Source organism: Trachurus japonicus, chromosome 14 (genome assembly GCF_045865225.1).
Source record: "Trachurus japonicus isolate A0001 chromosome 14, Traja_1.0".
NCBI classification, from domain to species: Eukaryota; Metazoa; Chordata; class Actinopteri; order Carangiformes; family Carangidae; genus Trachurus; species Trachurus japonicus.
In genome coordinates, this window is record NC_140920.1 from 25,269,141 (window position 1) to 25,291,194 (window position 22,054).

General features: G+C 43.6%; 1 protein-coding gene across 20 annotated transcripts in view; it reads right to left on the reverse strand.

Annotated features, from left to right (window-relative positions):
* nbeaa (neurobeachin a) overlaps window positions 1–22,054 on the reverse strand; it is a 107,095-nt gene that overhangs the window by 45,087 nt on the left and 39,954 nt on the right. For all 20 annotated transcript variants that reach the window (XM_085798571.1, XM_085798578.1, XM_085798575.1 and 17 more), the window contains exons 4-13: window positions 19,672–19,767; window positions 19,284–19,405; window positions 17,024–17,150; window positions 15,562–15,681; window positions 13,424–13,570; window positions 8,842–9,039; window positions 6,612–6,745; window positions 5,287–5,395; window positions 4,157–4,309; window positions 2,166–2,334 (exon numbers count right to left, since the gene is read on the reverse strand). In XM_085798571.1, coding sequence (XP_085654697.1) covers window positions 2,166–2,334; window positions 4,157–4,309; window positions 5,287–5,395; window positions 6,612–6,745; window positions 8,842–9,039; window positions 13,424–13,570; window positions 15,562–15,681; window positions 17,024–17,150; window positions 19,284–19,405; window positions 19,672–19,767 — 1,375 coding nt within the window. The remainder of the gene's footprint in view (window positions 1–2,165; window positions 2,335–4,156; window positions 4,310–5,286; window positions 5,396–6,611; window positions 6,746–8,841; window positions 9,040–13,423; window positions 13,571–15,561; window positions 15,682–17,023; window positions 17,151–19,283; window positions 19,406–19,671; window positions 19,768–22,054) is intronic.

Consider the following 22,054-nt stretch of genomic DNA (forward strand, 5'->3'; position numbering starts at 1 on the left):
GTTTTTTTTGTCAAATACAGACAAATCATGTAAACAGTGCGTGCGCGAGGAAGCATGGCCTCGCATTGTAGTTGAAAATCAAAGAGGTTTCGGGGGGCAAACAAACAAACAGCATTTTAACTATTACTTATCTGCTGAGGAAAATTGGATTTCGGAATGTCTTCCTCTGCAAAGAGTCGTACTCAGTCTCAGATACACAGAAACATATTCAGCTTTGTTCATGAGCACACAGCTATAACAATGCTTGATAAGAGAGGGAAGAGTATCTAAATGTGTGTGTAAGTACTGTATGTGTGTGTGTGTAGCATAAATGACCTTTATCTCAGTGTGTTGAAATAATGATCAAATAGCCATCTGTGTTTTATGCAATTTACCAGAGCTGTACATATGTGACCTTTCTGACCATGAGGTGTTGCTGCAAATTTGCATTCAAAGCCATTACACAATAGGTGAGATAATCACGTCTCATTCATTGACATTACTATAACTTAACCTTTAAAAATGTATTTTTTCACAAAACAACCCAAGCACCACCTGGGCACCACCACACACACACACACACACACCTTTACTCTCAATTCTTATTTGTTTGGACACTAGAATTAACACTGAATAAAAAATCAAGTCAGAAATGATCAGCAAAAAGTGTCAAAATCCTTCCTAACAATGGAAAGGTTATGATCAGATTCCTATTTGAAAACTCATGATGATCATTTATCAAGCCCAATGCACAGTCCCCTACTCTGTGATTACAGCTCCTGTCACAGATGTGGAGTGGTGGATAGATTATATCACAGAACATTTCTCCACATGCTGTTTTGACAGGACTCAAGGAAAATCTTTAACAAGTTCGCCAAAGGTAACGATTACTGTGCTAATCAGAAATAATAAAGACTTGCTATGAAAATATTGCAGGTATTTAGTTTGAGTCGAGTTAAGATTCTCTTGGGTTTGACCTCTTAAACACTCTGGTGTTATGTGAGAGTGGCGAGAGAGAAATTTCATATTTAAGAATGCACGGCTAACGCGCCCAATGTATTAATCAATAAAATCCTTTCTCTAGTGATGTCTTCATTTCAGAAAGGTCAATTGCATGTGCAAATTGTGCTAATGGAGAGACACCAGCTACCTTTAAGAGAGAGCGGCGGATTTGATGAAATCCTATGTCAAGTGGAGACAGTTCAAGTTTATTTGTCTCGAACAGAAAGAAACTCTAGATATGATGTAATTACACAATAAACATCTCAAATGAGTAATAGATAAGCTCTCATGGGATTTGTATTAAACCCAATGCTGTTGCAGACACAGGCTTCAACACCTCCTGTGTATGTGTAAATAGGATATATATTATTAAAGAGGAACTATGCAAGTTTTTTGACCTTCAGTAAGTTTAAATTATTAATTTATTTAACAGCTTCAGAGTAATTGTGATGGTTAAATGACTTGTTACAGGGAGAATGGAGGCTCTCTGCCTCCCACCGAGCATCTTCTTGCCCGAAAACCAACACTGCAAGATCAGAACGACCAGACTTGCATAGTTCCCCTTTAATGTCCCTTCACTGCAAAAAGGTTTTAGGACAGAATTGAGTATTTTTGTTGTCAGGACAGTGGGAAGAGGCTCCAGTAATAAACTGTCATCCTAACACATGGAAGGCAAAAGTTTTTCTAGCGGTTTTTACTGCTTCAGTGGAAGACAGGAAAAACTGGGCTATTGGGAGGTTAAATATGGCACAGCTGGAGAAAGAACTTCAAATCACCTCTGCACACTTGGCCAATTGCTGCATGCTTGTCAGACTTTTGCCAATGTGTCAAATACTGGTGGTATGTTGTTATAAAAATGCATTGTTAAGATACTTTCTAAGGCTTGTGCAGTAGCAAAGTGTCGCTTCATTTTGGGAGGATTTGAGAGGATGCTGCAATAACTTTGCGTATGTATGTTTTGTATGTTTAAGATGAGTAAATAGAGAAAGAAAGACCGTAAATACTGCACATACGATGAACGGAGGAGGGTCGGAGAGGGAGACTGAGACAGAGATGGAGATAAGAGGATACAAGTCTGTACAAACAGACACTATACAGTATGAAGTGTGCAGTAGATAGAAGGTCAGGCATACTGTCTGTGTGTCTGTGTGTGTGTGTGTGTGTGCGCGCGCATGTAAACATACCGAGACCTTTGGGGGTTATTCCACTGCACTCGAGTGGGTTGATGGCCCAGTAGTAGTACTTTAGAGTGTGCATCAGCTGCAGGACGGTGCCGACACGGCGGATGGTGGTGTAGATGGTGGCGGTGCCGATGAACTCCGATGAAAGGTAAGTGTAGAGGGACAGCTGGACCTGCACACACACACACCCACATGCATTTATGTAGTGCATACAATAGGCATAAAACACACTTGACACACAAACACAAATTATCAGACGCTTGCTGGAGAGAAACAAATCATCTGCATGTGTTTATGGCGTTCAAACAGAAGGCAGTTTTATTGTGAAACGACAACCGCATGGGAACGACAGGAAACTTCCCTCCAGCAGAAAAGCGCCAGTGTTTTCTTCCTCGTGTTGTTTTTGATGTCTCTGTGCCTGAAGCCGTCAAGTATTTCAGGAGCTCCGCACGCAGCGCTGACATTTAAGGAGGGCGCTCTCCAGTTGCTCATTTGCTCCTTCCCTGCCTCCGTCTGTTCCCTTCCTTCCCTCCTTTTCCCTCTGACGGATCCTCTTCCATCGCCCTGTTACACAGTTTACCGGGGCTCTGCGGCGCTCTCGCACAAATCTCTGAGCTCATTACAGTGACCACAACGCCGAGGGCCGGCCTTAACGAGGTAGCCCCCGTTTAAGCAGATGAAATTAGCCGACCGCACCACACCACGCCGCGGCTCATCCAAGAAGGGAGGATGCACTCAGCTGGTTTAAACGGCCTTCATTACATTGCATTTCACACCTTGAGCTCATGTTTTTTAGTTTGGTTTTATTTTTAATCTGTGTGCCATTTGCAACGGAATCAGCTGCAGAGAAAAAAAACCCTGAAATTCATTGATCGCAGCACGGCACAATCATTTTAGGGACACGCTGATGCATCAGTAGCTTGTAACAAAGACGCCTGGTGAAGGAAAAGCATCTCTTTATTTTCCAGCGCTAAACAGGGAGGATGTTGATGATGAGAGTGAGATGTGATTTCTTCAAGTGTTTCATTAAGTCCTGAATATGACCAAGGTTATTTCTGCCAACATTACAATGGAGGTGCTGATCACACCTTGAGACGTGGGAAATAATACAGCTCAGTGGGAGACAGAGTAGCACAAGAGAAGTTAGATTAAAGGATTAAAGATTTTATTGTGTTGCGGCATTATTGTTCTTCTGATGTTCTCATTATAGCCTTCCTTAATTGCTGTGATGTTTAATGACAACTCATTGTCCGACTGAAGGTAAAAACACAATGGGCAACGGTATGGAGCCGTTTCATGGTGACATGTTAACTAAGGTTGGTATGGTTCTTCTTTTTACGTCCTCCGTCCTTACTCTTCTGTTTGCCCACTTTTCTTTATTCCGTCTCGACTCCAGCCCGCCCTGGAGCTCTGTGCTGCTGCGCCCCAGAGCCAATCACAGCTCAAGGTCAGAGGGGAGAGGACAGGGGAGTCTGGGAAGTTTTGGAAATAATGGAGGCAGGAGCTGATTTGCCCCGTGAGAACGCCAGGAACACTCACATCCAGTCCAGAGCGAGAAGGAGGGAAGAGGACCCACACATCTCTGTCCTGTCCTGGGGTCTTTTCAAATGTCACTTTTTCTCTTTGTTTCCTTTGGTTGCGTGCTCTCGTCCTCTCCTCTGCGTGACGAGCGGGCTCCTCCTTCCGTGTACAACAACCTCTTTTGTTACATTACTGCAAAAAGCCACTAAGAAGTCGGCGTCTCCTTCCTCTGTGTTTCATTGCCTGTTTGTTTCAATTATTCTCGCACTGAAAACCTCCTGCACAAGCAGACAATACGTCCTTTTTCTATTTCACACCATCTCCCATGCCTGTTCTGAGTCTATCACCCCATTAATTCTCATATTCAGAATATCATCTCCTTTTTTTTTTTGCAGCAAGGTCATGAAAACACACACACAAACACACGGACACACTTTCCCCAGATACACACACACACACATATATAAACAGACCTTGGCAGGGGTGTGTATCCAGATGGCAGCGTTGAAGAGGACATGGTCACAGAGCTGTTTGAGGAGCGGCGCTCCATGAGGTAAACCATCCAGATACTTGGCGAAGGACAGGAACTGTTCGAGCACCGCCCGGGTGATGTGGACTCGTGATGACTGGACAAAGGACGGGGAATGTGAAATATGATTAAAGCAGATTCATGAAATTGTCAAGAAAACCTTTTTTTTTTTTGTTCATCACACCGTTACTCTGTCCTTTTATCTCCAGAATATCTTGACAGTAGCTCCAATCAGACTAACTCCGCTGACAAAAATAAACCAATCAATCTTCCTTTCTCTCATTATCAGGACAGTGGCGTGTGAGTCCACCTTAAATAACAACTATCACATCAGCTACGAGCAACGAATACCAGCATTTATCCGTATCATTTTATTCACAATCTGTCGCCAGTCTCACATTCGATAACCTGCTGCAGTGTGTTATGTAATGCGTTATCTTGAGCTCCTATGTTAGCAGTTACTAATGGTCTCAAACAATTAATTAACACCAGCAAGAAAAAGACTTGATGACGTCTCTTTATTCCCACATCTTTTTACACATGGTGTTCTGTTAGTTCTCGCTGCAGCTGGAAAGAGCTTCGCTAACAGCATTAACATCTCTTTCTACAGTCATAACCAGACACATTATATAAAGAATGTATGTAGTTAAAGGGATAGTTCAACATTTTGGAAAATTTGCCATAATTGCCATAATCCCTCTAGTTTTAGGAGTAGGTTTGTTACCTTTAATTGTCGGTGCAAGCTATTTTTAGATTGGCGGAGCAGAGCCGTGAGCTGCTCAAAGCTACGCTACAGAGGCTATTGGGATTTCTTGGTTTCCCTCATCAAATACACAATCCAACAATTAAAGGTAACAAACCTACACCTAAGACTACAGAGATTATGACAATGGGCGAAATTGCAAAAATGTTGAACTATCCCTTTAAATAAGCAGTGTTTAACTGGAGGTTTAAGGTCTTACAGTACTTTAGTGGAGGTCGCTGTGGTAAATAAAGAAACATGCCAAGGCTACTTCAGCCTACAACAAATTAGTTTAACATGTTAAGGCCTCGTTGTGGAGGACTTCCACTGACCTTCTCCAGCAGATACCCAATCACCAGGAATCCCTTCCCTCCCAGCATCTGCTCCTGCATGGCCACCGAGCTCTTCAGCAGCTCCACCAGGAACGCCAGCAGAGTGGCACTGCAACACACACACACACATACACAAATATTTCAAGAATGCTAGATGGAAATCACTAATGATTTATACGTATTTTCTATTGGAGCATGTGATAAAACCGTGGTTGCTTTCCTCCCCATCATTTATTTTTAATAAGCAGTTGTATTTTTGTGTCTTGTCGTTGTCTTCCTGATGATATTTGACAAACCCAGTGAACACGATGAGTAGACGGTATATAACTGTACTGAGGTTCATGTGCTACAGTCACATCAGGACGATCTGGAAGCACAGACTTTCTAAAAGCCTCTCATCGCTCCGGGTGAAACCACATAACTCCTCTCATACTAACACACCCTGCTCTCTTTAATCAGTTATTTCCTGCCTGCGGCATGATAATCTAAGGTTGGTCTTTCAGATGGAAGATAACTCCCTTGCACAGAAGATTCATCTTTTTCGTAGCGCTGCTCTTATTTTCACTTCCTATCCCTCTTAAGACTTGATTGTTTCTGGGTCCATTTCTGGGATCAGCCACAGTAGATGACGCACAATAAATAAAGAGAGTTTCAGCCAATTTAGTGATTCATACTGTCTACATCAGTGGTTCTCAACCCTTTTTTGTCCCTGAACCTGAATCTGTTTTACCCATGAGTACCCCCTCACTCATACATGTTGTTGATTCTCCAAAAGTAGTCACATGAAACATAATACAACTGATTATGAAATGAAAATCATTTTAATTTCCTTCTTTAATTTGTACAAGGACATTTTTACTACACACAGTAGTGTATTCCCCTGCACTTTTGTTCTCAACTCAAATTAAACATAAAAATACATAAGAATCTTTCTGCCTTCAAAATAAAAATAAATAAGAAATAAAAATCAGCCTGCCTTTGTTCTATTAAACTCTTATAATATTCATAACATATAACGTTCAGCTTCCCTGAACCCTCTCCTGAGTCTGGAGCAAGTAACAGTAACTGAACATCTGAGCCATTTGTCTTCACAGAGTTGAGCCACAGGTTATTGTCTCCCAGGGGGAACTAGCTGTGGCGCCCACGTACCATTTTAGTAATGGGCTTATGAAATGACTGGGAATATTTACTTATCATGTTGGAAATAAATTATCAAGTGTTTCCACGTATCCCCTGCAATGTGCTACCTAGGGTTACGTGTAGCCCTGGTTGGGAACCACTGGTCTATATCAGTGCTTTCCACACAGCTACCGGCTGCTACTCACCAGACTGTGGTGTCCACGCTGCTGTCGTTGAGCTGTTTGTAATCCAGCTGAGCAAAGAGAGGAAACAGGACCTGGATGCCCCCTATAGAGTGGATGGCACTGTGGATGGAGTGGGTAACAATGGCCTTCACGTCCTGTGGGAGCAGAAATGGGCCGTTAGTTCTAACAGAGACAGGGTGGACACTGGATGTGCACATAGACACTTGTCCGCTGTCATTAAAAATTAAACATCTCTCTCACACACACACACACACACACACACACACACACACACACACACACACACACACACACAGACTTAGAGAAAAAAATCTGCAGTGGACATTAAATACAGTATTGTCACAAGCCTGAGTAGTAGCTGTGGTGTTGAGCTGAATATCAGATATGAACCCCAGAATATATAAATGTAAAATGTTGAGAATATATTTGTCATGACTTTACTATGTTATTTGTCCATTTCGCTTCCTTTACACGTCCTGATTTTCATCTATTTTAAATTTAATAGATTTGCAAAATTAAAAAGAAAATGTTTAATTATTGAAAAGACTTGATATTCTGCGACTCAAATTTTGCAAAGTACTGTACATGGTTGTCTTGTGCTCTCTTAACTGAACCGAACAGACAAATAAAGATGACTGCACTGTCTCTTCCATCCATTAACTATACCGCTTCACGCATGGGCTGTGGGAGGGGCGGAGCCAATCCCTGCTGACATTCAAGCGAGGGCGGGGTTCAGGCTCATACCTACGGCCAATTTAGACCCACTCATCCGAGAGTGCACGTCCTTGTGTGGGAGAACTTGGAGAGAACCCACACAGCCACAGGGAGAACACGCAAACTCCACACAGAAAGGCGTTTAGGCAAGGGAATCGAACCCAAAACCATTTTGCTGTGAAGCTGCCGATCGCCCCTGCTGCTGATCTCCTCCAACGAACTGAAATACCTTTGTTCTAACGATAATGCATCGTGACTCGCTGTCTGTCTTTGTGATGGTGAATTACAGTAATTGCAGCCTGACTCTCTGTTGCATCACTGTTCAGAGGGGAGAAATTCTTAGAAATCAAGATGAGATACAAAGAAGAGCTGCCATTACCGAGCACATTCCCCACCGACCCTGAACAACCCCCTCCATACATCCTGAAAAGAACGAGTTCAATTAACAGCTGAGAGTCACAGCGAGTCGACTGTGGACATCGTAGCACTGGTGTTCACAGCAGGGTGCAGTCGGTGCATGCTGGTGCATATTTTCTAGGTAGGTATTGGCTACAACTTTTTCATCAAAATAATTAATTTTCCAAAAATAATACATCCACAGAATGTCTAGAGGGGTGTAGAATAAACGTATTAATTTTACTGTATTTTTTTATTTTATTTTTTTAGTATAGAAATAAATGTTTTCATAAATTTCGACGGGTCCAAAATATATAAATATTTACATCTGATTATGTTGGCAACGTCGACATGAAATTATCTCTGCGCCAACAGCATTAGTACATTGATGTCACGTTAGGCGGAGCTCAGGCGGTGCCAGATCCTGAAAGCTCTGTGGAGAAATGGCATTGTGCTAATGCTAATGCTAACTAATGTTCAGCAGTACTGTAATGTTTCCGGCTCAGGCGTGATGCTGCGTGTTTGTCAGGTTCATCTGTGAGTTAGTGTGAAAGGATTCAGATGTGTTTCCAGTCTGCTGTCAACACCGGAGCTGCTGCTCGTTAAATACGGTTAGCGTTAGCTTAGCTTTAGCTAGCCTGTGCATATTCTCATTTGTCCAGGTCATAGTATCTCAAAGGAGTTTTCAATCGAAAGCAACTGGACTTGGTTATTTGTCTAGGAAGACACATCTACCGTACCTGGCTGGTCAGATGCGAGCATGAACTGATGAAGCCTCTTGGATGAGAGGTGAAACGTCTTCCTAGACAAATAACCAAGGCCAGTTGTAGTGAAAATAGGTTATGGAAAAACTTTCGTTACTACCCTTCTTATTTTATGTGCGTGGAGCTGTGTGCGCTCTCAAAATACAAACTTCCACCACAGGTGAAGCTGCTATGTCTGCATTCACGCCCAGATCTGCTCTCACAAGTTAGCTTTGGCTACTAGCCGCTCCCTGTAGGCATACCTGGCAACCAGTACAATTGAAGGAATCGGTCTGAATCTCTGCTTCATTTTACTCACGGACCGCTGAACGTTCAGGAGTCTGGAACTGGGCTCGTTGACGAACAGCCGCACTGACCTGTAGCATGAGGGCGTGCGGCGAGTGGACGAAGATGGACGGGTTTTCCCTTGGCGACGACTCCAGGCAGAGCTGGGCATCGGTCGCCTTGGCGTTGTAGGTGAAGGAGATGGAGCTGGCCAGCTTGCCATCGTACAACACCTGCTTGTGGTGCTCAGCCAGGTGGATGTCGCTCTCGGACTTGAACTTGAAAGTGCTCTGTGGTGAGAAAGAAAGGGGAGAGTGTAAACTTTGAATCAGAGGGGACAAATGACATGTCCGGTGGGAAAAAACGAAGCATGTCTGTCTCCGTGTGTGTGTGTGTGTGTGTGTGTGTGTGTGTGTGTGTGTGTGTGCGTGTGCAAACGACCGAAATGGAGTCTGCTTAATTGCAGCATGTGTTGTGTGTAAACAACGCAGCATTAGCTTAATGAACACAGCGCTAACCCGGGCACTAATTCAATTAGCCCAGAATAAGAGATGGCGAGGGGAGAGCGGATGTGTGGGAGAGAGGCACTCTGAGCTCCAAATTTATCTTCTGACTTTGTAGTCCACACACACAAAGGAATACGGACACACACCGACATATTTGTGTTATTCAATGCATTCGTATTGCGCTGGGATGTTTCCTTCATACAACAATGACTGCAGAGCCTTGATCTTGTTCAAATCTAAGAGATCTGAAGTGTCCTCATGAAGAATGGTGAGGCAGGTTTACAAAAGGGCAGTAGTTTTGACGACCTGTACAAAAACGATTGCTTTTGTCAATGCAGATATGGTAGGAGGTAATAACTGCACTCTAAATGTGTGTGCGCATCTATGTCTAAATCCATCCGTCTGCTCAGGTCAGTTGATCCATATATCCTGCAGCGCTGCTGACACACTTGAGGCCCTGCAGATGGACGGCCAGCCAGTTTTTTTGCTCTGCCAGCCTCTGCAACAGCTCCAGGAGAGGAGCCCTCTCCCCTCCGAGCGGCTGGGTCCCCAGGTGCCTTGCTCAGCCTGACTGCGCAGGAAAGCCCCGGGCTGCTTGCAGACTCGCGGGCCCGTCTTGTTTCTGAACCTTTCATCTGAGATCTGCAGGAGAAAATGTGCCCTGAGCGGTTTTAACCATGCAGAACTCAATTTCACACCGAGGCAAAGAACGCACTGCACAATGGATACATCTGAAGAAAAACAGCCTCTCTACAGTGTAACCTCCTTATCCCCATCCGACGGCTGAATACAAGTCCAAGCCTTCATTTTTTTCTCCCTTCTTCCCTATATAGAGACTGCTTATCTGCATCTGAAACACACACTATCTCCATGAACGCATTATTGCCAGCCAAACATTATCTACAAGAGTAATTAATGGTAATTACATGGTAGGACAGCACGTCTAGGTTTTAGAACATATTACTTTAGCGAAATACATGAGGTGATGACCCAGTGTTATCCATTAGAGGTAACCCAGAATACTGCAGCCATGTGCAGGAATAATCAATCATAAACACAAATAAATTACTCTCCGGTGTATTTTAAAGGTGCATGGCCCCTCTGCACAAAAAAAGAACACGACTGAATAGCCTGAATGTGAAATTAATACACTTATTAGGATGCACATTTTTGCAGTGTAAGCCCATTTATTGTAGGGCACTTATGAAGCGTGTGTAAACCTGTGTATATGTAGCTGTGTAAATGCATGTGTGCATTTATGTGTGCTTTGCTAAACAAGGGAGGCTGGTAGCTGAAGGTGGAAAAGAGCTTTGCTGACTCTTTAAAATATGAAGGGATGTACTGAGCATGCCATTAGAAAGAAAATTGATTTTTTTTTGTAGCCCATGTAAATCTTAACACAGCCACATATGTGTCCTCCTCACCTGGTTTTAACAAACACGCAGAGGGATGAAAGCGACAACTCCTTCCTGCCTGGTCCCTGACAGCAGCAGATAGAGCGGTCGCCCGCGGTAACAACAGCACAACCGCATCTACACACTCACACACCCACATCTGCTCCATTCAGCTCAGCCTGGGCATCTCTTCACTGAATGAAGACCTCCTCTAAAATTAGTTTCCCAGCATGTGGACCCTTCCCTGGATAACATCTTTAAAATCTACTACACTATAACACAATATTACAAATTGAGGCCAGTTATGGACACACAACAGTCTGAAAGTTCAATATTAAAAATGCACATAACTGACTTTTTAATTATACCGTTGTGAAACCTGACATGATTTGTGTGTGCAAAAACATGGAATGGAGACATACAATACAGGTGTCCAAATAGATTTATGTGGTTCATTAATTACGTTGTGGCCAGATTGTTGGCAGCGCTCACCGCTCTGCAATGAGGGCATCTGGACTCCTGATGAAGAGTGGAACGAGCAACGCACGCGGCTCGTGAGTGACAGGCAAAACACAAACGCACGCACACACACAGAAAAAGATTTTAAAAAACCACTGAAGCGTTCTTTTGACCACAGCGTGCGCAGAAAAACAAGATGTTATGTTCCAACTTCTCTTGTCATTAGGAGATCGTGGAAGTGCTGAACTGTGCAGACATACTGTAGACGTCGGCTACGCACAGCGTGCTGGCCATCACGCGCCGAGCGAGAAGACCTTGAACACCCTCACTGTGCTGCTGAAGGCTTGTTTATCGGAGCGAGCGCCGAGTCTGTCTGCTTCTGCTGCTCATTATTGAACAGTAACACTTACAGTGGCTGAGACCGAGAGGCTTCATGCAGCTACGTGCACACATATATATACTGTAATACCGCGCAAATGCACTTTCCTTCAACACCAGTGAGCTAATACCTCCACAGCTTGTCACAACATGGTCTGCGTTAAGTCACCGGCCTACGTTGGCATTAAGAGAGGAAGCTGTGTGACGCGAGGTCCATTGGTGCCTCCTTGAGTCGACCAAAAAAAGACTTTCGCACTTCTTCATTACAATACCAGCGCTGCGGCCTGTGGCTTTGAAGCAAGTGAGCCATTTAATGGTCTCTTCTGGGCATCAGAGAAGCCCATTTTGTGCCATGCAGAGAGGCAATCATCCGACTGATCAGCCTCGGGAAACCGTGGGCTGTGACGGAGAGCGGCTTCGACACTTGTGGCGGGCAAACAGCGAAATCCTACTGTAGGCGTGTGCTCATTAGGAGGAACATGTGACAACTCTAGTCTATCATGTAGCTGTATGTTGTACCATGTCAGACATGAAAGGGATAGAGGGAGAGAGAAGAAGAGAGGGCAGGTGTGAACGAAAGAGACAGGTGTGAATCTTGCATGTAGAGTACTGTATGAGTCAGTGCTCCTTTTACCTCGTGGCAAACGATGTGTATGTTGTCAGTATGTTTCTCCATCTGTGTCACCTTATAAGGTCGTGTTTGTTTTTTCTTCGTTGTTTGAAAATTAGCAAAGTGCAAAAACTTCTACAGTATGTATCTCAGAACAGGTTGCTTCAAGCACTTCCAGATGGTATAAAGTTGCGATCATTTCATATCTGGATCTGTGTCTGCTTTGCACATCTGACAACTTCATCATTGTCTTGGTAATTAAAAGTACATTTTTGATTCGGTCTATAACCTTTCTAAGGAATCGTTCAAATACCAGCAGCTGTTCGCACACATCAGCAACCTCAGACATCAGAGCGATCCCATGGCACTGAGAACTTCGACAGTTTTGGACACCTTGGTAAACAAGCTGTAAGTGGCCAGAGGCGTGCGAGTCAGCCAAAACAACAAGCAGACAGCTGGCAAGGTGTTGTGGCATCTCGGCTGTCACTGCAAGCCAGGCCAAAAGGCAGAGGTGGTGATTGCTAAAAGTTATCAGTGCTCAGCACCCAACATTGAGAAGTCTCATTTTAATAATTTTTATTACCACAGGGATGTAAAGCTGTGTGTCTAGACTTAAGGTTTACAGGCAGAAATCCACCTCTGGATACTTCCAAAAGCGCAAATTTATTCCAAACACCAAGATATGATTTCCCAAGAGGTATTAAGAGATAGTGTAGCTATTTACTTTTTGTTGGGTCCCTTGATCATCTGAAACTGCTTCGTCTATTTGAACTTTTCATGATGATTTGGTTCATTGGGAGGGGTGTATGTACATTTTAAAAGTATCGGCTACAGTTTAGAATCTATAGTTAGATAATGTGGGATGTCGAGTGCAAAAATCAATCTGACTCACTTTGAAATTACATATTAATTCACCAAAAGTTCCTGTTTTCCAACTAGCACTTAAACGCAGCATGTGTGCAGCTGGAGACTGTGAAAAGAGTAGCTTTCATCTAACAGGATAACGTATTGGATGTAAATTTGAAATGGAAAGCTAATAGAAAATAAACTACTATATTACTAGCTACTGTTGACAAATTAATTAAAATCAATTCGAATGAATTTTTATTGCCTGAGGGAGACCATCAATCACTCTTGATTGGCCTCAACTACTTCAAACTGAAAACTTGAAAAGGCAAAGATGGTTTTGAGTAACACTGGCGATGCAATCCTCAGGTTGCCTGGATATTCTCTCTGAGGCAAATGGTGCATGGCATTGATGTGCTGCAAAGCGTACAGACGATATACAGTAGGCTACTGATGGGATGGTTGATGGGTGCTAACTCACCTTGTATCCTGGGCCAAGCTGGTGAATGGCAAAGATCTGGGCTGGGTTAAGAGCTTCACTGAATACGTAAATGGCCCCCAGCTGACCACAAAACACCCTGTTAGCATCCGCCGTCTCTGATGAGCCCAGGAAACACTTGTCATAGCTCTGTAAAAAAAATTTAAAAAATGAATTAACAAATGGGTCAAATAAAAACAGTGGAAGAAAATCAGTCATCACATCAGCTAGCTACTACCAGACCACATTAAAAGGAGCTTTACTGCTATAAAGTCAATTAGAGCTTTCAACTCACCAGTATTGTCAAAAGATACAGTTGTTGTATAACAATACAAGAGGTTACAATACATCCACAGGGCGCTACTTTAACAGACTGGATACTTCAATTACTCTGCGTCAGAAAGCGACAAAACAAGCTAACCAGGCTGGCGCTAGGTATTTAGCATGCTAACTCCAGTAAAGGGAAAGAAGTGATAAAAATAAAAGAAAAAAATGTATTTTTTGCATTCTACTGGATACAGCTCTTTGCAAGGTAGCCTAGCGTTGTAGTCAAGACCACCTAACCCGAGACTGAGTCAAACCAAACCAATGTAAGCCCATTTTCAAGACCGTTACTGTATTCAGTACCAGCTCTGATAATGATCATGTGGCTTGGCTTTTACATTACGTATTCCTCAACTGAAAAGAAAATAGATAATTTAAAAAATCTATACAATATCTAATTGGTCTTGAGTAGGCTACAACACTATGTAAATGACTGAACTTTGATGCTCTTCTCACAAAATTAGCCTACTTCAGGACTGATGAGTAAACAACTGTTAATGCTAAAATGATGTAGCAATAGCAGAGCTTACCCATAGCTCCAGCACTTTTCAGAGCAAAAGTTTGTTTAAAGTTTGTTAATCTTCACATTTTAGCAGTTAATTATTCATTTTCCGCCTTGGCTCACAACTTCATGGCGCTCTGTAGTGATGAACACAGTCGACGCCGGCTGTTGAACTTTTAATAGCTGCTCGTTTCTAATCGCTCTGTTACAACTTTGCCGTCACCTACAATTACAGTCTTTCTGCCCATGCGCCTTTCATCTCCTCTGTCCCTCTGATACCCTTTATCACAATGAAATCTTTACTCCTCTGCTGCTTCCTAGTGATGAAAAAAGTTTTATCTTCAGAATTCAGGACAAAACAAAGCCTGATAGCGTCAGCACATTTCCACACCTGTGCTTTCCTCTTGTGCTCTGTACTGTAGCTACACTCTTACATGTCTGAACCTGTGTGAACTGGAAGACTTTTTTTTTACCCCTGACAGATTTCTTAGCGAGAGTAGCACCAGCTCTCAATAATTGCAACAGTGTCAAGGGCCAGACAGGAGGGAGGTGGTAGGCAGGCTGTGCTGCCACTGAGAGGTCAGGCTACCTGTCCCCTGCTAACTGGGAAAAGTGTGAAGTTGAAGTTTGGGTGAATTGTGCTGGAACATGGCTCAAGGACAAATCTGCCCCAGCTGACATATGCAGAGGACAAACCACAGATGTTTGCCAGCATTACCATAGGAGGGAAGTGTGAAGTAGAGCCAGACTAATACTGGATTTCTGAGGCTGGTACAGAAGCTCTTATATAGAGGCAGGAGAACAAGAATATCAAACATCAAGAGTTAAGTTTTTTTTTTTTTTTTACCCAAAGTTTTTTTTTAATAACTTTGTGTCTTTTTCTGAAATCTTTAAAGGGACAACGAGAAGTTTCTATTTGGTTATAAAAAAGTCTCATGTTAATGTGGATGAATCTCCGCTACCCACACTTGTTAATGGCTCCATTTTCGATAAATATATCGTTCTGTCTCTATTGTTATTTTGTTATTATTAGTGGTGGCGGAAATCTTTACGGTTTCGTGGGGAGTCATGAAAATAACGCCGTCGAATAGCCGTTTATGGTCGGAACTACGACGGTATGTGATCGTCTTCGAACCTCTGACTTTAATTATTGATGAATGAAAACATGAGTCTGTCTTGCACCGGTCAAAGAATTTCACGGTGCGCGGAGGCTCATATATGTAGTGTGAAAACGCTTTGCTTTTCCAAAACTCCTCGTTGTCCCTTTAATGTAATTGTTGTACACATAGTAACAAACCAATCTCAGTGCCCTTACATCATTGGTGTTGACGTGCCAGGCCATATCGCCGTAGGAGACCAGCTGACCGTTGACATAGCAACGAATCTCAGAGTTCCTCCAGCGATTGTAGATGTGGACGATGCTGATCATGTACCACTGCAAAATACAACAAGATGAAACATCAAAACAACATTTAAAAAAGAAATTCACACGCAAATTAATGACAGGGAAAGCTTTGTTTCCCTTTGGCCTCAGTTTATTTGAACATTACATGTGGGAGTTTCACTTCAAAACTGTTGTGTTTGATATTGATTTAGGCTTGTCTGATGTCTTCTGATGCAAACAGTGCTGCAATTGAACACAGTTTACTTTCCTTTTTTTAATTGATTCCTTCTTTCTTTATATTGTGTATCAAATGTATTTTCTTGCATTCTGTGACGTCTTTGCCTTTGTGTTTGAAAGGTGCAGCGCTGCCTTGTCTTGCCGGTCCTATCTATACAGCTTGACATCTTTGCACATTGGCGCTGTTGGTGGTCGAATTCACCGTATTGACGAGGCCAGTGTGAGTGAAACCTGTGGTGAGCAAAATGTGTTGTTTGAAACTTTGTCTTTAAATAAACACAAACTATAGAGGGATGCGGACGAGAGTCTCCTCTTGCTGCGCAGTGAGTCAGTTTAGATTTACATGTCTGTGTCAAGATATGTTGGATACGATTTCATTTCATACATCACTGTAATACTGAAAGTCCTCCCTCGGGCATTTTATCTCCGTGTGAGGTTGAGCTAACACGGATGTTTACAGCACATTAAACAATCCTCACCTTCATAATCTTGTGCATGTGTGAGTATGCGCGCATCTGACTGTCTATTTAGAAAGCATCTTCCCTAGTCACAACAAACACATATTCCCTGGAGGGGGAAGCTGAGCTGCTGGTGGAGGCTGTGGAGGAAAGGATGCAAGAGCTAAGGATTTTGCAGGTGCACACATACTGTAACTGCGAAGTGGACAATACAGTACCGCACTCGTGTGCCAGCGCTAACACAAACACACACGCACATTAACACATGCACACCGTGGACAAAATGCTGTCAGACATGGCCACTTTTTTAAAAAAAATGATCAAATGGAAGCACCGGGAACTTTGTTAGGCAGCGCAGAGATTCTACTGGGTCAGCAAATACTGCAGAAGGCCATCTCATCAAGTGAATGCGTGCGTGTGCTTATGTGTGCATGCGAGGGTGTGTGTTTGTGTGTGCACTAGGACAGTGGCAAAATGCTGACAGCGCTGTGGAGGGGCAGTGTTTAGGTCTTAATTGACAGATCTTATCTAAACTCATTAACAAGTGAGTGCAGGGGAGCGACAGGAGAGGAGAGCAGCCGCACAGCCCCCGGTGCTGTCTCATCTAACAAGTGGCGCCGGATAGACACACTGAAAATGATTTGGTTCAACTATTCGGCCGTGCACGTGTGTGTGTGTGTGTGTGTGTGTTTTCTTACCTTTCGGGGTTGGAAGTCGTATTTCACACAGTGCTGAAAGCCTTTTCCTTTGGATTTCAACGACGTCACGATGAGACAGTTTCCCACAAAGTGAGCGGAGTAACCTATTCCTTTGCTGGTGCGAAAGCTGCAGGAGGAGCAGAGACAATTCAATTCAATTGATGTCACGTCAACCTCTGTGTTAGAAAATAGCTCTATTAATTAAATGTCATAACTCTGAATTAAAAGTAATGATGATAATACTGCAATATTCGAGTTTCTGCGCACCTCAATGGTTTTCAATGAAGTAACATCAAACAAAATCAAATAAATGTGAGCTTGAGTATTTTGTCAGGTTTTAACTTATCGGATCAACTTCACTGTAAAGAATGTGAAGATATTTTTCCCCCTGTAGACTACAACCAAGACTGCAAAGGGTCAGCTGCATCAAAGAAAGTCAGACCGTTTTTCACAGATAAAATTAGATCTTGTGAAATCCTGCCTATGAAATACGAGCAGGAAATCTTTCACACCCACATATCACAGCATTTAAGCCTATAGCAGTCACAAAGAGCAGGATTTTAACGTGCTTTCTTCGCAGCAGCACCAGGGGTCCCAGATCATGGGTTTGTGAGAAACACTACTAATCCCCTTCCCTCCGAATATTTTTTTTTTTCCTCCATAACATTTCCCTTCGCTCCATGTAAAACCCAGTCTCACAGCTAAAGCTACTTCGTGAAACAACAAGACGCACTTCACTTCTAGAAACAGGCCCAGAAGGATCACACACGTAGCAGAAGCAGAAAGCAGATATGAAGCTCCCCTCTCAAGTGAATCCCCGATACACAATAGGAGTGTGTACGCTGCGTTATCACGGCCTTAATGCAGCTGCGGAGGCCGGTATCAGACAGGCGGCTGGAGTAGCAGCTGCATCTGGGGGAGGATGATAAGACCGGGGCCAGAGGAGAGGAGGGGATGCCCTCCCTCCTCTCTTAGCTCCTCGCTTGCCATGACAACCTGACAAATGGTTACTAAGGAAACAGGATTACATCCTCACACTTTTCACGATTAGAGCCTGTCTCCGCGATGGTATCCAGAGAATATATGAATGTATGACATCCTTCCTGTAGATGACTAGCTTCTTGATTCTTATTTCTGTCAGTAATGAATCAGTTGGACTCGGCGGCGAGGGGGGGGGGAGAGAGGTGAAGGGAGGACGGCGCCGGCGAGCGTCACAGAGTGAAGAGGTGGAGGGAAGGAGACACGCAGCGGAGTGAGGGAGTTCAATTAAATAAAAGGTCAAAGCTAATGAAGCTTCTTAGCGGCTAACGGTCTGCACTTACAGTGCTAACGCTGAGGCCAGCCGAGGTCCAGAGCTGTACAATGAGCGGCGGCAGAAGCATACTCATAATGGAGTACCTTGACATTTAAAGTTATGTTCTAATTCATTATCTGTTTATCTACTGACTTTCTGTCTGTGTCATTCACTCCGATAAGTTCAATGTTTATCATGAGGAGAGCTTCAGCAAATAAAGAAAGAAGTAATGCTGTGTTTATTCTTCCGGAGGAACATTTAGAGAGATTATTAGTTTGGACTCTCTGTGTTTGTGCTCACCACAAACTGATATACAGCATGAAAAAGCTTTGAATTTTTATCTAACTATACCAATACGTTGTTTTTGTACAACAATCACATCAGGTGAAACTTTGGTTACCTGCACAGAAATACTTAATCACCTGTTTTGTGCAATACTGAGAAGGAATGACAGACTCTAAAATAAGGCCTGAGCTAAGTCTGTCGAGTGCTTTTTAACACTGTGGGTTAGGGTTAGTGAAGCACTCTCTCCTTCCACCTATTTCACTTCAGTTCATACCTCCGTACTTTCACCACCTGGCTACTGTCAGTGACCGGCACCTCTTCTTTTCACTATTTCTGTTCTGCCCCTCTGACTGATAAAAAAACACTGAATGGAGCGAGCAGTCAGGTAACATCATCCTCTGTAATTCTGAAGGACTGAAAAAAACAAACCCAATTTTTGATTCATTTTCTCCTATTACTGTAAAAGTCCTCTGTAACGGTGCTCGCTACAATATCGACATGTTGCTGGGTCAAGAAAATGGGTAAAGGAATAAAAGATTTATGGCCATTATATATATACTCGAGTGCATTGGTATTTAAGAGTTAAAAATAAGGACAGAGAGTGGCTTTCAAACCTATATTCTTATTCTTTTTTTTTCTGAAAGGTAATTTAGTAATCCAGAAGATTGGCATGTTACTTACCAATAGAGGTACGGTTTGTCTTTGTCCACGTTGATGTTGTTGAGTGGATCCTGTCTGAACCAGGTGTTGATAGTGAATCCATTCTGGTAAGGCCATTTGGCAATTGGTGGCAACGCTATAGCCTGGAGGAGGAAACACACTTCAGAGCAGCTGTTGCAAATGTGCGCAGCAATCAACATGTCACTCAGTTTGTTATTACTTCTTCTTTTTTTTTTTTTACCATTCTACTCCTAGCACTGATGCTAATTACAGTAAGATGTGCTGACTGTAAACAGGAAAGTCATGAAGGAGTCTTTTGCAATGTGGGCGCACAAAGAATAAATTAGACTCATTTTTGCTAATGAGGCTCCGGTGTGTGTTTTGTGTGTTTATCTTTGCTCGGACTCACCGCTGCACTGCGTCCTGGAAAGTTGAAGAAGGTATCAGGACCGTGTCTCTGAGGCATCTGGTTCAACACAGACAAGAGCTTGATTGCGTGTCTCGGCTGGAGGAGAGGAGAGGAGAGGAGAAGAGAGGAGAGGAAAGGAGAGGAGAGGACACAAGAGAAGAGGAGAGGACACAAGAGGAGAGGAGAGGACACAAGAGGAGAGGAGAGGAGAGGAGAGGAGAGAGAAAGAAGAGGAGAAGAGAAGACAGGAGAGGAGAGGAGAGGAGAGGAGAGGAGAGGAGAGGAGAGGAGAGGAGAGGAGAGGAGAGGAGAGGAGAGGAGAGGAGAGGAGAGGAGAGAAGAGGAGAGGAGAGGAGAGGAGAGGAGAGGAGAGAGAAAGAAGAGGAGAAGAGAAGAGAGGAGAGGAGAGGAGAGGAGAGGAGAGGAGAGGAGAGGAGAGGAGAGGAGAGGAGAGGAGAGGAGAGGAGAGGAGAGGAGAGGAGAGGAGAGGAGAGGAGAGGAGAGGAGGCAAAAAGAGAGTGATTGTCATTATCATGTGACAAATGCTGCATCTATCAGAGACACAGGGGTGAGAATCTGTAAAAAAAAAAAACATGGTGTGACATCACTTCTCCACCACAACCCCACAGGATCAATAACTCCTCAATCACCTCCGCCATCCCCCGACAACACCTCATCAATACCATGGCAACCCTTAATCGATCTGTCCCTTGAGAGGGCTGCTAAGGGGGGGAGGGGAAATTGGAAAAGACAGGGAGGTTGGGGGCGAGCTGGACAGGGTGATGCTGGTTATTGGACGGAGGAGATATGGAGGGAGAGGTGGGAGGGGAGGGAGGGGGAGGCATGATGATCTTGTTGTGGAACACTGATCAGTGACCACGGGTTGTTGATGGCGGTTTCCTGGAGCCTGGAGTGGAAGGAAGGAGGGAGATTGACGAGGAGGAGCGCGGGTGTATTGACTCGGGTAGTGGACACAAGGCGGCACTCATTCAACTCTGCAGTGAGCGGAGAGAGGACGGCAGAGGAGAAGGTTCAGTCTCATAAAACCAATCCTAAATGTCACAGCTCTCTTCCAAAACACCCACAATCAATCTACCGGTGATCAGAAAACTACAGGGAGCGGTTAAGATGACGACAGCAAGCAGCACAGTAAGTGGAACGCACTCCACTCTCAGCTCCTGAATTAACCTCATTAACAGGTACTTCAAGAAAACTTGGCATTGTGGCTCTAGAAGTGGACATGACTCAGCAGCTGCACGGCCTGCCTGCCTGTTTTTCAGTCACAAATATCATTAATAGGGATAATAAACTAGATAATTCACCTATTATCTACTCACCGTCATGCCAAGGAAGGGTTTGGAGAACTTTCAGAGTTATCAAAACGCTTTTGGAGTTCCAGGGGGGGTCCGGCTGGCAACAGGTTTACATAATAGCAGTGGATAGAGTTCACTTTTGAATCATCCAAAACACACACTATGAAACATCCAGATACCTCCATACTGCTCGTCTGTTCTGACCCAAGTCCTGAAGCTGCCACATGAAAAAGTCGTTCGGAAAAAAATAATTTGATCTCTGTTTTTAGCCTTGTTGTAGCAGTAGCTCCCAGTGGCTATGTGAGATTTGCAGTAAGATGTTCTTCCGTGTTTACATCATACATCCAATGGTTTACAACGACAAATGAAAATTTCACAGCAAATCTCATGCATGCGCACAAACATCAACAGAGCCACTGGGAGCTACTGCTACAACAAGGATAAAAACAGAGATCAAATTAATCTTTTCCCAAACAAATTTTTCACGTCTCGGCTTCAGGACAGATGAGCAGTATGGAGGTGTTTGGATGTTTCATAGTGTGTGTTTTGGACGATTCAAAAGTGAACTCTATCCGCCGCCATTGTATAAAAATCCGTTCCCAGCCGGACCCCCCTTGGAACTCCAAAAGCATTTTGATAACTCTGAAAGTTCTCCAAACCCTTCCTTGGCATCACGGTGAGTAGATGATTAGTGAATTATCGATTTTGGGTGAGGTATCCCTTTAATACATTTTCTTCCACAACAACCATATTTCAGTCAGCACAGTTGGGCCGCTTATGCACAGTGTTGGGGGGAGACACCTTGAGAGAATATATCTCTGCAAGATGAGATCAAGCTCAAATGTGCACAAAATCATAACAACATGGTTCCATGTCTGTTAACTGCTCCCGCCTCCTTTCATGGAGGTGGTTGGTAAACGATGATGGTGGTTAGATGCATACAGTATAGTGTTGGTGTTTAGCACAATGCTGCTGGAAAAAGGTCACCAGGAGGAAAACAAACCTGAATTAACGAGCTATTTCATGAGTGTCTCACCTTCACGGACGATTAGGCTGTTACTTAGTACTCT